This window comes from Dunckerocampus dactyliophorus, chromosome 11 (assembly GCF_027744805.1).
Source record: "Dunckerocampus dactyliophorus isolate RoL2022-P2 chromosome 11, RoL_Ddac_1.1, whole genome shotgun sequence".
Classification (NCBI taxonomy): Eukaryota; Metazoa; Chordata; class Actinopteri; order Syngnathiformes; family Syngnathidae; genus Dunckerocampus; species Dunckerocampus dactyliophorus.
In genome coordinates, this window is record NC_072829.1 from 11,189,868 (window position 1) to 11,207,635 (window position 17,768).

The 17,768-nt window shown below is 38.9% G+C and overlaps 2 protein-coding genes across 3 annotated transcripts; both read left to right on the plus strand.

Annotated features, from left to right (window-relative positions):
* The first annotated feature begins 396 nt into the window (after positions 1–396).
* On the plus strand, positions 397–13,259 carry tspan7 (tetraspanin 7). 2 transcript variants are annotated; one of them, XM_054792728.1, is made up of 8 exons: positions 397–622; positions 3,339–3,527; positions 3,598–3,672; positions 3,766–3,861; positions 8,680–8,835; positions 9,998–10,081; positions 12,568–12,654; positions 12,724–13,259. In XM_054792728.1, the coding sequence occupies exons 1-7, from the start codon at positions 536–538 to the stop codon at positions 12,634–12,636; spliced, it is 756 nt and encodes a 251-aa protein (XP_054648703.1). In that variant the 5' UTR covers positions 397–535; the 3' UTR covers positions 12,637–12,654; positions 12,724–13,259. The 2 variants fall into 2 exon arrangements, with proteins under 2 accessions (XP_054648703.1, XP_054648704.1); XM_054792729.1 differs by having other exon boundaries at positions 12,750–13,259.
* Positions 13,260–15,135: 1,876 nt separating this feature from the next.
* mid1ip1l (MID1 interacting protein 1, like) lies at positions 15,136–16,541 on the plus strand. Its single transcript, XM_054792730.1, has 2 exons — positions 15,136–15,300; positions 15,448–16,541. The coding sequence occupies exon 2, from the start codon at positions 15,531–15,533 to the stop codon at positions 16,023–16,025; it is 495 nt and encodes a 164-aa protein (XP_054648705.1). The 5' UTR covers positions 15,136–15,300; positions 15,448–15,530; the 3' UTR covers positions 16,026–16,541.
* The last annotated feature ends 1,227 nt before the right edge of the window (positions 16,542–17,768 follow it).

Consider the following 17,768-nt stretch of genomic DNA (forward strand, 5'->3'; position numbering starts at 1 on the left):
CTGACGGGCTACAGCAAAATGTAATATCATATCATAGCAAGGTTGGTTATTATAGACGTATTTTACAATAAAATTGGGAGAAAAACAAACAAGTAGCATCACGTTTCAAAGTTCACAGATAGCTAGCACCTAACAGGAAATTGGACTGTCTTCAACATCGCTTAACTTCAAAATTAATGGGAAAATGTGTTAGTTGAGATAAATTGTTGACTTCTTTCAATAATTTTAGATTTCAAAGTGAATCTGTTTATACAGAAATGAAGGTATTCTTTTTAAGCTCAATTTGTCGTAAGTGTAGTGCTTTATTTTGAAAACAATACCAGACAACGAACTCTTTAAACATGGCGGGTAACTTGACGCTGATGTCAGAGCAGTTGATTCCCTCGGGAAAAAAGTGAATCTGGGCCAGTTACGTCACTTCCCCCACTCTGAGCTTTCTGCGGGATTTATTATTTCCTCTCGGAACTTTTTCTTCGCCTCTTTTAGTGAGACTGTTCTGGACTTTTTTCCCAGCCTAAACGGTAACCGACCAACAATGTCGCCTCCTTCTCGACGGCTTCAGACGAAGCCAGTGATCACCTGCCTGAAGACTTTCCTCATCTCCTACAGCCTCATTTTCTGGGTGAGCTGCGGCCATGTCGATGATGTGGAGAGAAGGGGGGGGGGCTCAAGAAGCTAGCTAGCGGCAACAATGGGCTACAAAGCGGCTAACAATACTGCTAACAACCAATAAACTAAACAAGGAAACATTTGTGGTAAAATATTGGTCTTTTTAAACAAACTTTAGTGACGTTTCAAAACTTTGCTGCCGAGGTTTGTTGATCAAGAAAGAGTCCTTAAAAGCAAGCACTTGATGATGTCACCAAGTGTGGAAAAACATTTGTTTACTTTTTGTTTTATTTAGGTAGAGGGGAATAAACACTTGAGTATACCGTATCAGGTATGATAATTTTATGATCATGGTATAGTCCTTTATCTATACACTTCTCTCAAGTTAATTTTTCACTTTTGTCACAGAAGAATAACCCAATACACAAATTCAGTAAACATCTAACCTCATTTGGGTCACGGGTGAGCTGGAATCTATCCCAGCCGACTTCGGGCAGGAGATGTCGGTAGAAACACAGGGCACATATAACGTACAGCCATTCACACTGAAGGCCCATTTAGAGTCACCATTTAACATAACATGCATGTTTTTAGAATGTGGGCGGAAACACACATGCCTGGGGAGAACATGCAAACCGCACACGAGATTTGAACCCCGATCTCCAGACTGAGGCTCATGGGTGCCGCCGCCTTTTAAGAACAAATCATGTAAAAATACCAGACCTATTTTTTTTCTTGTATTTAAGAAATATTTTCTTTTTTCTCAAATTAAAAATGTATACTTTCTCAAATTAGTCCAACAGTAAAATTATTTAAGATTTCTAATGTCATCAGAAGCAGTTAAGTTAGAATATTTCAAAATGAAGAAATAAAGAATAACAAGGAAAATGGCTGCAAGGCGCATTAGCTTGGGAAAAATCATGATTTTTTTACTCCTAACCTGCTAGGCTAACTTATGACTTGATTGATTATTAACTTGATTGATTGTTAATCAGTTGTACTCTCTGAAAGACGGTTCACGTGCTGCACTTTGAAAACCACTGGTCATTGTAGTATCTGTATGCTGATAGCTGTAACTGCTGGTTAAGCACAAGAAAACAAAGTTGATGGCTTCAGGTAATAATCTTGACTGTTTTACTTGTAATTAAATAACAATACAACTGTTAACAATGGATCTTGATAATAATATTTGGGTACTTCTTTGAAAGCAGCACCACAAAAGATGTGGGCGGTACGCTGTGAAAGTGGCTCAACAAACCCGGGATTTGTGCTCGAGATGCTGCTCAACAAAACCTGAGTTCCCCAAACAAAGTTAAATGGTACTGCAACGGTGGTTATCAACTTGATTTATCGAGTCCGGTTCTTGGCTTTGTGCTCAGTGCGTGTTCCTATAGAAACGGGCGTTGACGTCATATTATTCTACTGTACTTTCACTCAAAAGCGAAGCGGTCTCATCCCGTGTATTTTACACAAGATGAGCAAGTAATTATTACTGCCAAAAGCAACACTGTCACGCTCAGCAAGGCAGAATAATGCTGAGCGTGTAAATGCACAATTTAACACTGATTATTATACTACCGATACCCTACTAGTCTTTTCATTTATCAACACTCAACATTGCACAACTTTGACATATTAACTCATCACTCATCCATTTAAAAAAATAAATAAATTGGAGTCTTTGAAATGTGTCGAAATTGTTTTCATGTTTTACTGCTCTAAATGATAAAATGCTGTGCCTCGTTGGGACCACTAGGTGGCAGTGTTGACGTGTTTTGTGGAGACCTTTTTCCTTTATAACTTGCCATGGCTTATCCTCATTAGGGTCGCGAGGGTATGCAAGGAGGGTATTCCTGTCCCAGCATACCAGAGGTGGTATGTCTCTGCACATACGGTGTATATATATGCAGGGCACATATAGTCAAACAGCCACTCATACTCACATTCCTACCTATGGACAATTTAGAGTCGCCCAAGCGGAGATTTGAACCCAGATCTTCCCAATCTCCTGACTGTGTGGACAACACAACCTCTCGGCCACCATGTGGCCCCTCCTTTGTGACTTTGTTGTTTTTAGAATGCTGTTGATTGATGCCTCAAGAGTGCTTATTCCTCCAACAAATATTGTAATATAAGAAGACTAACGGGCTGAGTTCTCATGCAAGAACTGCTGTGACATACACGTTTGCTAACATTGGCCGAGTTAATGTTAAATATCGCATTTTATTCCTGATGCACATCTCAAAAAGTGAGTAAAAGTAGCGTATTCCCTCGGCTGACCAGGTTATAAGTGTAGCCTATGTTACCATGGTGATATGGCCGCTTCAAAATACACTTTTGTTGTGCAGGCAAGCCCGCCTTTACCCTCAACACACCTCGCTAACCCACTAAACTCGCTTTGCTGTATACCCCCAAGTTGTTGTTGTTGCTGTTGTTTATTTTGGTACCATGCAATCTGCAGCTGACAGTTCAGTGCTTTTATCTGTACTTTTTTATGGCTTCTGGAGCCATTAGTGTAAAAAACCCATTAGGGAAGTCACTTGTGTGGGCTGTTAGAGGGAAAGATGATGCTTGGTGTATGACAGGTTTGTTGAAGCATAGCGTTGTCCAAAATGTCTTCAGCACAAACCCTATTGATTAATTTGTAGGTGTGTGTCTATACCTTTGTCCACATAATGTGTATTAATTTAAGTATGTATGTCATCATCACCTTGGTTGCTCTTCCTCAGTTCACGGGCATGATCCTGCTGGCAGTGGGTGTGTGGGGGAAGGTCAATTTGGAGGCGTACATCTCGCTGGCTACCGACGAGACCACCAACGCGCCATACGTCCTCATCGGCACCGGTGCGGCCATCATCATTTTCGGCCTGTTTGGTTGCTTTGCTACATGCCGCGGCAGCCCGTGGATGCTCAAACTGGTCAGTGAAAGTCCAGCCAATACTTTTATGCTGAATTCTGTATGAATGTTTTTTTTCTTCCCTCCAACAGTATGCCATGTTCCTGACCGTGGTGTTCTTGGCAGAGCTTGTGGCCGGTATATCAGGCTTCATCTTCAGGCACGAGGTGACTTATTGGTACCAGAACATGATGTGTGTCTTTTAAATTGAAATGAAGCGGATTACTAGGTCATCATCAGTGTGGTTTTAACTTTTGCAGATAAAAGCTAAATTAGGCAGCGCGTACAAAAATGCAGTGAAGTCCTACAACGGCACCGAAAGCAGCAGAACCGCAGTGGACATCATCCAGAGGACTGTAAGTGGGAAGTTTGCTTATGTGTTTGTGCATGGATAGTATACAATGTGATTGTTGCATGAAGCATACCGTAATGGTAATGGTTTAATTTTATTTGAATATGCATACAAGTTACAATGGAATGCATCACATTCACAATTCACAGTTCTACATGTCCAAAAGGAGTAGGAAGAAGCAAAGCTTATTTTATCCTATCCCCCATTCCGTTTCACATCTGTTGCTGTACATTTATTCACTTCCTGTATTTCATATGTGATTTTTTTAGCACAAGTGACAAAGTGGTAATATAATTGTCAAGGTTTTTCGACAATCATAATAAATAGTAATCATATATAATAATCAATATAATAATAAATTCAAATAAATATAACATAACAAGTTCAAGACTCTTCTTCCTTGTATTTTGCAAACATCAGCTGCTTGTATTGTTTCTTGAAATCGCTCATCTTAGTGCAGTTGTTGAATTCCTTACTCAATCCGTTCCGCTGTGGGTTTTTAGCGTTGTTCTCGCATATAAATGTTTTAAGTTGAGTTTTTTCCTTAGATCATATTTGCTCTCTTGTAGAAAGTATTGTATGACATTTTTGGGTAACAGGTTATTGTTTGCTTTACACATTATTTTAGCTGTGTGAAAATTGACTAAATCAGCAAATTTTAATATTTGTGATTTTAGAAATAAAGGATTTGTATGTTCTCTATACGCGGCATTATGGATTATCCTCACTGATCTTTTTTGTAGTACATTTAGCGAGTGAAGATTGCTTTTTTTAGTTATTACTCCATATCTCCATACAGTAAGTTAGATATGGTAATACCAGAGAACAGTAAAGAGTATGGAGTGATTTTTGGTCAAGGACAAATTTTACTTTATTCAATATTGAAGTATTTCTCGCCACTTTATGTTGTATATTTTTAATGTGAAATTTACAGCTCATCTTTTCATCTATTATGATCCCTAAAAATTTATTTTCATTCATCCTTTCAATGTCCACACCGTCAACTTGTATTTGTGTGTGCAGTCCTTTCTGCTATTACCAAATAACATTATTTTAGTTTGACTTAGGTTCAACGATAATCTATTTTTATCAAACCAGCTTTTTAATATGACCATTTCATCTGTGACGTTTTTAATTAACTCTTGTGTGCTTTCCCCAGAACAAAAAGCAGTCGTATCATCCACAAATAATACTAACTTTAAGTCTTTTGTCACTTTACAGATGTCATTAATTTATAAGTCGAACAGTTTTGGTCCCAGTATTGACCCCTGGGGTACTCCGCACATAATATTTAAACTTGCAGATGTGTATTCTCCTAGCTTCACATATTGCTTCCTGTTAGCTAGGTAGCTTTTGACCCAATTCAAAACCAACCCTCTGATTCCGTACCTTTCCAATTTTGTAATTAGGATGTTGTGATTAATTGTCAGATCCATAAATACTGCAGCTACACACTTTCTGTGGTCTATAGTGTTGTTTTGATCATTGCCATGGAGGTTGAAATGTTACCTCTGTATCCGCATTGGCTGTCCGTAAGTAATTCGTTCTTATTGACACATAACAATTGAAATCTGTAAAGAAAAAAGCAAAAATGTGTTAATAAGTTGTGTGTATAGAACTCCAAAGTCAAAGATTGCAATATTTGAGGATTGGATTAAGACAACGTTTACAGACATAGGTCAAAAAACTATTTTTATATGTGGAGACTTCAATATTGACCTTTTGAACTCACACAAGTGCAAGGAAATAGACGACTTCATAGATACAATGTATAGTTTGAGTTTATATCCTAAAATTATTAGACCAAGCAGAATAACAGACCACTGTGCCACCCTCATCGATAATACTGTATATTCACCAATGGCTTTGATAACAACACCATCAGTGGCCTGCTAATTAGTGATATCAGTGATCATCTTCCAGTGTTCACTATTTACAATGAACATTATAAGAAAAGACAGGTGGAGGCAAAAAAGACTTTTCAAAGATTGCGTACAGAGGACAGCATCCGGGCCTTCAGGAAAGATCCAGAAGAACAAATTTGGGAGAGTGTCTACAGTGCAACAGATGTGGATGAAGCATATGACAGCTTCCTTGGTACTTATATGGAGCTCTACGATAAGAACTGTCCCTGGCAAGAAAAGTCCAAGAAGCAAAAGAAAAAACAGCAGCCATGGATGACAAAAGGACTAAAAAACGCCTGTAAGAAGAAGAACACATTATACAGGACATTCATCATTCAACAGACTAAAGAAGCAGAACAAAAGTATAAGACTTACAAAAACAAGTTGACAACTATCTTGAGAGCGTGTAAGAGGGAATATTATTGTCATGTACTTGATAAGAACAAAAATAACATGAGAGCAACTTGGGGCATCTTAAATAGTATTATAAAGAATAAGATTAAGAAAGCAGACTACCCCCACTATTTCATGGTTGGAAACACTTACAGGAATGACATGAACGCGGTAGTTGAAATGTTTAATGATTATTTTGTAAATATTGGACCAAAACTGGAAGAAGAAATTCCAAAACAAGACACAATTGATGAAGGGAATGATATTATTGATAGGAATCTTAATTCTATGTTTCTCACTGCTGTAACCAAGAAGAAGATCACTGACATTGTTAAACATTTTAAGGCAAAAACATCAACTGATTGTCATGGAATCGAAATGGAAACAGTTAAAAGGGTCATCAATGAGATCGCAGACCCGTTAACATATATCAGTAATTTATCATTTCAGACTGGAATATTTCCTAGCAAAATGAGGACAGCCAAGGTGGTTCCAATTTTCAAAAAAGGAGACAAACCCCAATTTACAAATTATCGGCCAGTTTCCTTGTTACCACAATTCTCTAAAATTGTGGAGAAGCTATTTAATAATAGGTTGGACAAATTTATTAATAAGAATGAATTATTTGCTAGCAGTCAATATGGATACAGAGCCAACATTTCAACTTCTATGGCACTGATCGAAATCACGGAGGAAATCACTACTGCCATAGACAACAGAAGATGCGCAGCAGCTGTATTCATGGATCTGACAAAAGCCTTCGATACAATTAATCACAATATCTTAATTTCAAAATTAGAAAGGTACGGAATTAGAGGATTAGTTTTGAATTGGGTTAAAAGCTACCTAGCAAAGAGGAAACAATTTGTAAAGCTAGGAGAATACACATCTGGGAGTTTATACACCACGTGTGGAGTACCCCAGGGGTCCATACTGGGACCAAAACTGTTTAATTTGTACATCAACGACATTTGGAAAGTAACAAAGGACTTAAAATTGGTATTATTCGCGGATGATACCACCGCTTTCTGTTTTGGTGAAAGCACACAAGAACTCATTAAAAAGGTCAAGGATGAAATGGTCATATTAAAATCATGGTTTGATAGGAACAGATTATCCCTGAATTTAAGTAAAACTAAAATAATGCTATTCGGTAATAGCAGAAAGGATACGTACGACCAAATACAAATTAATGGAGTGGATATTGAAAAAGTGGAAGAATATAAATTCCTTGGGGTTGTAATAGATGAAAAAATGAGTTGGAAATCTCATATTAAATATATACAACAAAAGGTGGTGAGAAATATCTCTATATTGAATAAAGCAAAATATGTTCTTGACCAAAAATCACTCCACACTCTGTACTGTTCCTTAGTATTACCATATCTAATGTATTGTGTGGAGATATGGGGAAATAATTACAAAAGCAATCTTCACTCACTCACTGTACTGCAAAAAAGATCTGTAAGGATCATTCACAATGCCAAGTATAGAGAACATACAAACCCTCTATTTTTAAAATCGCAGATATTAAAATTTGCAGATTTAGTACACTTTCAAATCGCTAGAATAATGTTCAAAGTTAATAACAACTCCTTACCCAAAAACCTCATACAGTATTTCTCAATCAGAGAGGAGAAATATGATCTTAGAGGAAAATTAAACTTAAAACATTTATATGCGAGAACTACGCTGAAAACCCACAGCATTTCCGTGTGTGGAATTAAATTATGGAACGGATTGAGTAAGGAACTAAAACAATGTACAGAGATGAGCAAATTCAAAAAACAATACAAGCAGTTGATGTTTGCTAAATACAAGGCTTGTATTGTATTGAGTCTTGATTGTTCTGTCAGGTTTGTTATGTTTTTGTTTTTTTTGTTTATAAAAAAGTTCTTTATTTATTTATTAATTATTGTTATTGTTATTATTATTATTATTGTTGTTGTTGTTATTATTATTATTAATGTATATGTATATATATATTTAATTTTTTTTGGGGGGGGGGGGGGCTGTCTTACCGTTATCTATTATGTATTATCCTGACTATCACAGAAAACATGACATGGAATGCAGGAAGTGAACTACATGTACTGTACTAGATGTAGAATGGATGGGGGGTAGGATTAAATAAGCTTTGCTTCTTCCTACTCCTTTTGGACATGTGGAACTGTCAAAGAATGATTCATGAGATGTATTCCATTGTAACCTTCATGTTCAAATAAACTAAACCAAATCAAACCAAAACCATTTTTCCAACCTGTTATTGAATAGCTTCTCGATAATTTTAGAAAATTGTGGTAATAAGGAAACTGGTCGGTAGTTTGTAAATGTCTCCGTTTCTGAAGATTGGTACTACTTTAGCTGTTTTAATTTTATTAGGAAATTTACCAGTCTGGAATGATAAGTTACTGATGTACGTCAGCGGTTCTACGATCTCGTTAATAACCCTTTTATTGTTTCCATTTCAATTAAATTCCATTATATTTGACAGACTTTTCTCGCGCATGTGTTGTCTTTTTCAGTTACATTGCTGCGGGGTGAAAAATTACACAGACTGGGCTGACACAGACTACTTTAAAGACAATGGAATCCCTGCCAGCTGCTGCAAAGTCAACACCAACTGTTCCCCGGAAACCCTGAAAGACCTGGAGAAAGCCCAGAATGAAGTGTACACGACCGTGAGTTCAGAATTTTGTCGTTAGTTTGACATGGGGTACACATTTCTTTGATTATATTGATACAATTATAGAATTTCTTAAAGGGACTGTATGCAACTGGCTCAGGATTGCATTTTTTTCCAACCAAAAAGTATAACACCACCACCACCACTGGCTAGAATCTGTTAATAGTGTTTTAAAAGAACAGATTGTACAAAAAAAGTCAACATTTTCATGATTAGTTAAACAGTTAAACTGCATAAAAATTGTTTCGGCCCAAATAAAATAACTGCCGTTCATGGCTGTCACTCACGTCTGTCTGGTATTCACATACATGTTGTAGTGCATACACACACGCACACACACACACACACACACACACACACACACACACAAAAGCAGTCTCAGAAAGGTGACCAACAATTTACAGTACATTCATGTTGTTATAAGCTATGCAGCACATTCAAGGACATGAGTAGCAGAACTGTGCCAAATCGCTATCATTAACTTGCAACCAACGTGTGTGTTACACGGCCTGTACCTTACGTACTCAAAGTAGGAAGAGCACATTGTCAAAGCAGGAAAAGTGAAGGATGCAATGCTTGCAGCCCATTGGAATGTTGGCGCCCTCTAGGCAGCTGGGGAACTCATTGCAGAAAGTTCCTTTAATAACATTTTTAACGTTCATTTCAGATGAATACAGAGAAATTACTTGGAAAATGAAAACACCTTGTTTAAGCACCAAATTGCGACAGCGTACAAACATGTATAGGCTAATTTCATAATTTCACTTTCAGTGTGTTATAACACTTATAACACACTGTTATTGTCTAGTTTAAAATGGTCCTGCTCCAAACTTTGATTTACTATAACTTACTTTTACATACTTTTTAGCATTAGCATTATTGTAAACACAACAGAAAGTGTACTTCCTGTTTTGATTTCTTCCGTTGTTCATTTAGGCAGCAAACAACAGTCGTTGGGCCTGACTTGTGTACGCCCTCTGCCATGTAGTCAACTCCATTATGTGTCCATTACTTCAAGAAGAACAGACAACACAACATTACCTTGCTTTTGCAAACATTTGATCAAATTCCATATGATTGACAGTCTACCTTGTTAGTATTCTAAGAAAAAACATGCAAAGAACTTTCAGTCAGTGATGATTTTTTGTGCCCCGCAGGGCTGCTTTGCGCTAGTGACTAACGTGATGGAGGCCAACCTGGGGATCATTGCTGGCATCTCCTTTGGAATCGCATTCTTCCAGGTATGTTTCCATAATTTGCATGGATTACAGGTTTTAGCAAGGCGGGGCTATTTTGGCAGAAATAAAAATCACAATTATTTGAACCTCCAACCTGTATTTGGGATCATGTACGATTAGCCCACTCTCAACTATTTATTCTGTAAATGTTTGTATAATTTTGAAACATGTGAAATGAATATGCACAGATAAACAATTTAGGGTTATTTATTGTAACAGTGGAATTGAAAACACACAACTAGAATGAAAATCCTTTATGAAAAAAATTCACATTTGATTTTCCTAAAAAAGGAGAATTAAAAAGACGTATTTTTACAAGCAAAATTAAATATACATCCTTATACAGAATAAATTCAAATCTTCAAAACACACATTGCCGTGTCAATATAGAAAACAATGATTTTTTTGTACAAAAACCCTGACATTTGAGTTTTAAATTAGCAGGCACGTTAGAACACTGTAGTATGATCTCTAATTGCGTGGAAAAAAAAATAGAATGTTCTCCTTGATGGGCCCAGATACCCCTTTTCCTCTGCTGCCTACTTTGGTTCTGATGCAGATTTAGTTCAGAACTGGAGTTGAATCTGTGTTGGCCTTGGACGACAAGCTCTACACCAGATTCATCTTCCACTGTCCTGAGGAGCCGTGTCATTACGTCACAAGGGTTACGCCTCCGATCAGGAAATAACAAAAGGAAGATCAGCATGAGTCACGCAATTTAAATGTTTATTTTGTTAAATGTCCAGATAAAAAGCAATGACTTGCCTGGAGCTTTTATTTTGAAGATTATTCATTTTCCGTCAGATTGAAACCAGGGAATCAATCATTTAAAAGATGTTGGTCTCTACTATTACTATTATCTAATATTCAAGTAAAGAATAACTGTTATATAAGACTGCTGTTTTTGTTCTTGAACGTTACCATAAAGCACTGACTAAACAAAGCTTTGTCACGGAGATGAAACAATTCCTGCTCTCCAAAATAAAATACAATACACGATTGTATGCTAGAAATAACCATAAAAAACAATCTAAATGTAAAATGTGTGTGGATTAAAGGAACAAACCTAGACGGTGACTTATGTTTATATTTATAGTGTGTAGGCGGTGGAAATACACTCCTTCATAATAAACAGTAATTTAATATTAAGTAGGGATGTCCGATAATATCAGCCCACCGATACTATCGGCTCAATATTGGCATAAAATGTGGTATTGGGTCTTTTCCCGAAAATGAAAACCAATTTAAAAATAATGCTGTATAGATGGACATTTTTAATGTTCACATGGCCAGGATGACACCAGTTTGTTCACATAAAGCAAGCACACATCCTTTGCGCTTTCCACAGGCGCCCGGTCTGACTGCCCTGAAGTCGGCTAGCTCCACGTTAATCTGGGATGCTAGCTGTTAGCCATTCAGTGAAGCACAAATAACCTGCACTCCCTGAAGGTCTAGACGTTCTTGCCAGCTCATCAATCTTGCTCGGTAGAGAATTCACGTTTCCCATGATGATAGAAGGTACCGAAGGCTTGAATCTCTACTTTCTTGCTAGCCGCTTGACTTTCATCTTGGCCCTGGCTCTGCCGCCTCGATATCAATGGGTAGACAGGGAATCACACTGATGCCGGATGTCCCTTCATGGCAAGTAAAATTGAGAGTTGGACTATATCGGATAGATGGATGGATGGATGGATGGATGGATGGATGGATAGATAGATAGATAGATAGATAGATGGATAGATAGAATAAATCAATAAATACAAATCACATCAAATTTGTTGTGCAATAATACATAATAAATAACAATATATAGTAATAATAATACATTAAGTCCAGTCCTGTTACACATATCGGTATCGGTTGATATCGCAATCTGACATTGAGAGTTCATATGTTCATTCGCCAAAAAAGCCAATATCGGACATCCCTTATATGAATTAATGTGCAAACGAATTTCAATTTTAATAATCCTCCACATCATTCACTGCATTGTTTGATTGCCGTTGTGGTCGGTGGTAGAAAAATATTTTCAGACATTTGTGTAGTAGGACGGTAAAATTCCAGCACTTGCTGACTAAATTAAAGTCTACTCTGGATCTCATATTTACAAAAAATAAGTCAGTTAAGTTGAAAAGGAGGTAACAGACGGGTAACTACTTGCGGTAACACCTTCTCCACTTCCTTATTCAAACCAAAAAATGAACCAAAAAATACGGCACCAGTTCAGCACCCCTGTGGAAGGAACCATGGTAATGGAAAACCAAACCTACTCTGGACCAGCTCCGAACCAGTCAGGGTGGAAAAGGGGTAAGAAGAGACGCACAGGAAGGGAGCAACAGAAAAAAAAAAAAAGTTCGGTTACATAGTCACTCAACTACTGAACTGTGAACAAGGCAAAATTAAAGAATCAATTTTTTTGTATGAGAAATCAATGAGGCACATTTACGATGAATAACGATCAATATCATTATGTTTATTTCTCCACTCAGCTCATTGGAATATTCCTGGCCTGCTGCTTGTCTCGATACATCACAAACAACCAGTACGAGATGGTCTAAGTGCGGACGCGGCCGCCTGTAAGTAAGGTGCTTCAATGCATCGTGTTAGCGAGCGATTAAAAAAAAATAAAGCTTTGTCTTTCAAAGGTGACTTGCCGTGCTGCTCCCAACAGACACGACTGACCCTCCTGGGATTTTAAACCTTTTTAGAGTGACACACCAAACATGCTGCCTTTTTACCCACTCACACGGCCCACGGCTGAGGATCACAGCTGAGGAGCAGAAGGGAATTTTGTAAAGGGAGTATAAAGAGGAAAAGGTAGTTTTCCCCGTCAATAAGGGACCCCAAGCATTTCATTTTGTTTCTTGTTTACTTAGATAAGAATGAATATCACATCTAACGTTCATTATGTAGATCTTGCTAAAGTACCTCTCACTGTGTTGACATTTATTGTCTTTGAATAATGCAGTTGCCTTGTTTTGTAATGTTGATAAAATGTGCCTAAGTAAGAATACGATGAGCTGACAAGGGAATGTGTGTGGTCATTTGTGAGGGATATTAAGCTGCCAGCGTACATAAAGTGCCAATGGCAATAACCCACGACATCATATCAAAGTCATCCGTGTTTAATTGCTTTGCCTTTGTGAAATAATGGAGGAAAATAAATGTGAATTCACTCAAATATTCAACTGATATTATTTAATGCAGTTTAAAAAAATACACCAAATGTATTAACAATTTATTTGTGACATAAGTCATGTACAAGCGGCACCGAATTACTGCAACTAGCCAAAAGAAAGAGCATTCCGTCACTTCCTGTTGAAGTGCGAGCGCTGCATTGTTATCGGAGTTTTGGACTACATTGTTGCTTTTCCTGACTACAATTACGGGATTCTTTGCTGATAACCTCTGCTTGAATATCGTCCGGCATGAGGTACTTATTTGTTGAGGGGGGGAAAGTGTTTGAGGCTAGCGAGCCAAGCCAACTGACACTACCGAGCAAATCAAAGCAGTTACCTAGCAACAGAGTCATGGGACACAGACGAGTCCCAGGAAACAAAAGATGTTCCAGATGATGGATGAGGGAGCATGGGGATCACAGCAGGAGATGGTTACAACAACGCAGGAAGTTTATGAAATATCACAGACCAACGGAGAGAGAATTCAGAGTAAAGTAGGGGGGCAAAAAAGGAGATATCAGATCAGGAAGGCGATATCTGAATAACAAAGACAAACGAAGAAACCGTAGAATAAAAAAATCGCCAGAATATCGTCAAACAGCTGAAGGAGGACATCACCACACTCAATACTTTTACTCAAGAAGGAGAAAACAGTGCTACGTCAAGTGCCAGGTTAGAAGAAAAATGTCTGGAATGAAGGGTAGAGTGGCTGTTTGAGTTTGAGCAAAGCCCTTGAATGATGTGATCCGGACTGGGGTCCTTATTAAACCAAATGGGTTGAGAACAGATGCGTGAAATCAATTAAATGGATGTTACCTCAATAGAAAAACAGGCTGCCAACTTTGCAATCAAAGTAGGTGGAAATAGTGACGTCAAAACATGCGTTTTTATTAAGGCCAGTAAAAGTATCAATACTCTTAAAAATGATCTGAGAGGACAAAAACAATGTTTACAATGAAAATGTTTCCAGGAGTATGAAACGTCTACGGGATTACAATGACAAAAACTGAGACAATGTGTCGTTATCACTCCTGTATTCATTTTTCTTTCATTACTGATTAAGTTGTTTATTACACGTATTTATTCTTTCCTCCTTGGAAAATGGTTCAACACAGGAAGTAATGACTGAGTTGGAGAAGTGGTCGTATTGAATAACCTCTGCTTTCTCCAAATTAAACTAAACCATTACCATTGTTTTTTAAAGATGAAACTCTTTTCAATACAGGTATACAGTGTATGAAAGTGCTAGTGCAAAGGAGGCAATGTTATTACCAGGTGAAACAAATGACGTTGATGGTGTTGTGGCTCCACCTCACGTTTCATTGACGTTGTTAAAGTCACCTGTGCTTGCCTTGAACGCAGCATTGCCGGCTGGCCAATGAACGCAACACTGAAGCAAGACAAACAATTTGACGAGCATTTCCTGGTGAGTGTTTTTTAATTCAAGAGTAACTTGAGCGACCGTAACAAATGGATACTTACGTTAAAGAGACTACGCTTTAAACATTATGTTGTTTGTTTGACCAAGCAAACGCCGGGTGGCGCTAATGTCTAACAAATCGACGTGAGTCGTCAGGTTCAAAAGACACAACGATGCTCTGTATGCAGACTTGACAAAAAAGCCGCATTGTCTTAGTAGTATTACAAATTGTATGTTCACTGTGATGTTGCCTGATGTGCTTTTGTTAAAAAGGCATTGACAAGAGTAAAGAATCCAACGGCTAATTGCGCTTTGATAGGCAAGTGAATCGTGATTGGCTCAAACTGGATCAGACGCTCTCAAGACTCGCCCTCATCCCCCTCACTGGCCAATTGACTCACCGTAAACGGGTGGATGGGCGGGGTTTTGGGGGTTTCCGCACTGCAAACCCTGCCGGCTGTGTGATATAAAAGCCGGATCCAGGCTGCCTGCCAGGCGAGGAAATTCTTACTTTCCTTCACGGCGGCGGTGGTTAACGGATCCCCTATTTATTTTAAAACCCACTTGGATTTAATCCACCGAAACATCCGGAAACATTCCACCATATTACCAAGTAAAATCAGGTAAGTTTGTTTTTGGAAGCACATTATTCTTTGATGTAGGAAGTCAAGGTCATGCACGATGAAACGCAGTTTGGTGCTTATGAGTAGGCCATGCTTCTGTGGACCTTTTTTTTTTTTTATCCATATCATGTACATCCGTTTTTGCAGATCTCAAAGCCTCTCAAGCCTAAACGCCACCCGCCCGCCAGCCAGCCACACTGTAACCCAAGCCAAACCGAAAGCCTTCAGCCATGATGCAGATCAGCAGCGACTCAGCCACCAACAAGCACTCCCTCATCAACGTCATGCACCGCTTCATCGCGGCTGCAAACAACATGGACGAGACCATCATGGTGCCCAGCCTGCTGCGAGACATGCCCCTGGAGGAGCAGGCAGCCAGCCAGGTAGAGACCAACAACAATGAGGAAGACCCACCGTGTAACAAGCAGCAGAGGGACATGTACGAGCATTACCTCCTCCTCAAGTCCATCAAGAACGACATGGAGTGGGGTCTGCTCAAGCGGGAGATGAGCAGTGGCACCAGCTTCCTGGAGATGGCGGTGAAGCAGGAAGAGCAGCAGCCTGTCACCAGGGAGTTGCCCCTGGATGACAATGTGGACCTGGAGCACCAGTTTCACTTCCACCTTCGAGGACTCTTTGGGGTTTTGTCCAAGCTCACCATGCAAGCGGACCACCTCACCAATAGATACAAGCGAGAAATTGGAGGGGGAAACTTCATGAGATAGAAACCACTATATATACATATATTTTTTTCCCTCCTCTCTAACTCCCCTGGGACTTTATGGGATGTCATGGGAACGACCCCCCCCCTTGTGTTTTCCTAACACTTCAGCCTCCCTGTCCTCCGTAACCAGTGACACCTGCAGCACAGCGCCCTGGCTGAGCAGGACACTTCAGTGCTTGGTTGAGGTTTAACTGTCCAGATAAAGCACAGCTCTCTGCTTTGTCCATTGCAAATTTCACCATGGGTTTGTTGAGCGTGAATAAAAGGTTTGACTGTAGGAGAATTTGAATGCTGGTTATTCTGTCCCTCCTTTCTTGTGGTTTAACTTAAAAGGCTGTTTTAATGCTGAGCTTAAAGGGCTCTCTTGACGTACCATTACTGTTAACATGGCGTGCCTTGACTCATTTTCCTGTTCATTTGCATCCCATTGTCTAACTGCTTCATCAAGGTCTTAGGGCTCATTTTGTTTGTCCTAAAATGTTAATTTTATATTGTGCAAATAAATGAAGAAACTCTACTTGGGCTTTTGACTTTTCTTTACTGAGTAGCGCAAACTGCTCTGCATGCGCTATAATGTAGTTGTGTAAAGTCCTTATGGGGTTACGTTATGTGGGGCAGGTATAGCTGCTTTGGGAGGAGGCTGATCGGGGATTTACTGGGGATTTACTGACAGGAGAAAAGTGTCTCCTAATTTAGCACACTTAAGTTAAACATTGCTCTGGATGGTTGCCTTGAAATGGGCACTTGCAGCCTTTTCATTAGGTACACCAGTACAAACCAGCTCACGGCAAGATGTATAAAGTTAAAATATCTACTTGGCAATGCTACTCTGCTAAATAAGGATCCTTGCAGTCATACTGGGTGACTTTGCTTTTTAAAAGTTTTGAATTTTGATTTATTCTTTGAGGGACTTTTTTTTTTTTTAATATTTTTTTATGGCCACTTGTTGCGACTTGGTTTTCATTAAGCACATTTAAGCTACGCACTGCTATGGCTGGTTGCCTTGCGGCCTCTGCATTAGGTAGACCAGCGCAAACCAGATCAATGCAAAATCTGTTAATGGTTAACATTAATTGCAAAGACAAAAATGATTCTCAAGAACTTGCAGTAGATCAAAGAGCGGCTCAGATTATTTTCAGGTCATGTTACCACTGCCACTTGTTGCTAGGCAGACTTCATTTTAAGTTAAACGCTGCTTAGTTGCTGCAAACTACAAACGTAACACCATTTAAGTTGACTCTTGGCTAATGTTCATTCCCCTTTCAAAAGTCTTGCATCACCTTCAAAACCATTGTCTATATTTGTTTATGCAAAAGTGCTCTTTTGGCTGTGTGGAATACTGTATGTACTTTAAGTGCCAAGTCAAACATTAATAAATAAACTATTTCCCTGCCTTCATCCAACAGTTGGTCATAAAGAGTCAAGTGCCCTGACATCACATGTTAAGATAGTGCCTTTAATTCGGATCGGCAATCAAACAGGATTATAAATAGCGTCAATGTGGAGGCGACCTTTAAAACCGCCAAAAGACACTTTTGGAAGGCTGTCAATCACCCGGTCACAATGTGCCTACGTGCTGCGTAATGAAAAGATGAGACATTAAAGGGACGCGATGCTTCTTCTCGCCATCATTCACGACCCCTGCCCTTAGCAACAGCTTCACAGAGAGTAACCAATTGGCTCACGCTGGCCCAATGTGATGGTAGTCCCATGAAGGGCATCCAAGAAGTGGGGACAAACAGTC

What these genes read in the sequence shown, in the direction of transcription:
- mid1ip1l (XM_054792730.1), top strand. Translation starts at nt 15,531, where the DNA reads ATGATGCAGATCAGCAGCGACTCAGCCACCAACAAGCACTCCCTCATC.
- tspan7 (XM_054792728.1), top strand. Translation starts at nt 536, where the DNA reads ATGTCGCCTCCTTCTCGACGGCTTCAGACGAAGCCAGTGATCACCTGC. An exon ending in CCTACAGCCTCATTTTCTGG is followed by an intron (nt 623 to 3,338) that starts GTGAGCTGCGGC and finishes GCTCTTCCTCAG; the next exon opens with TTCACGGGCATGATCCTGCT. An exon ending in GCTTCATCTTCAGGCACGAG is followed by an intron (nt 3,673 to 3,765) that starts GTGACTTATTGG and finishes TAACTTTTGCAG; the next exon opens with ATAAAAGCTAAATTAGGCAG.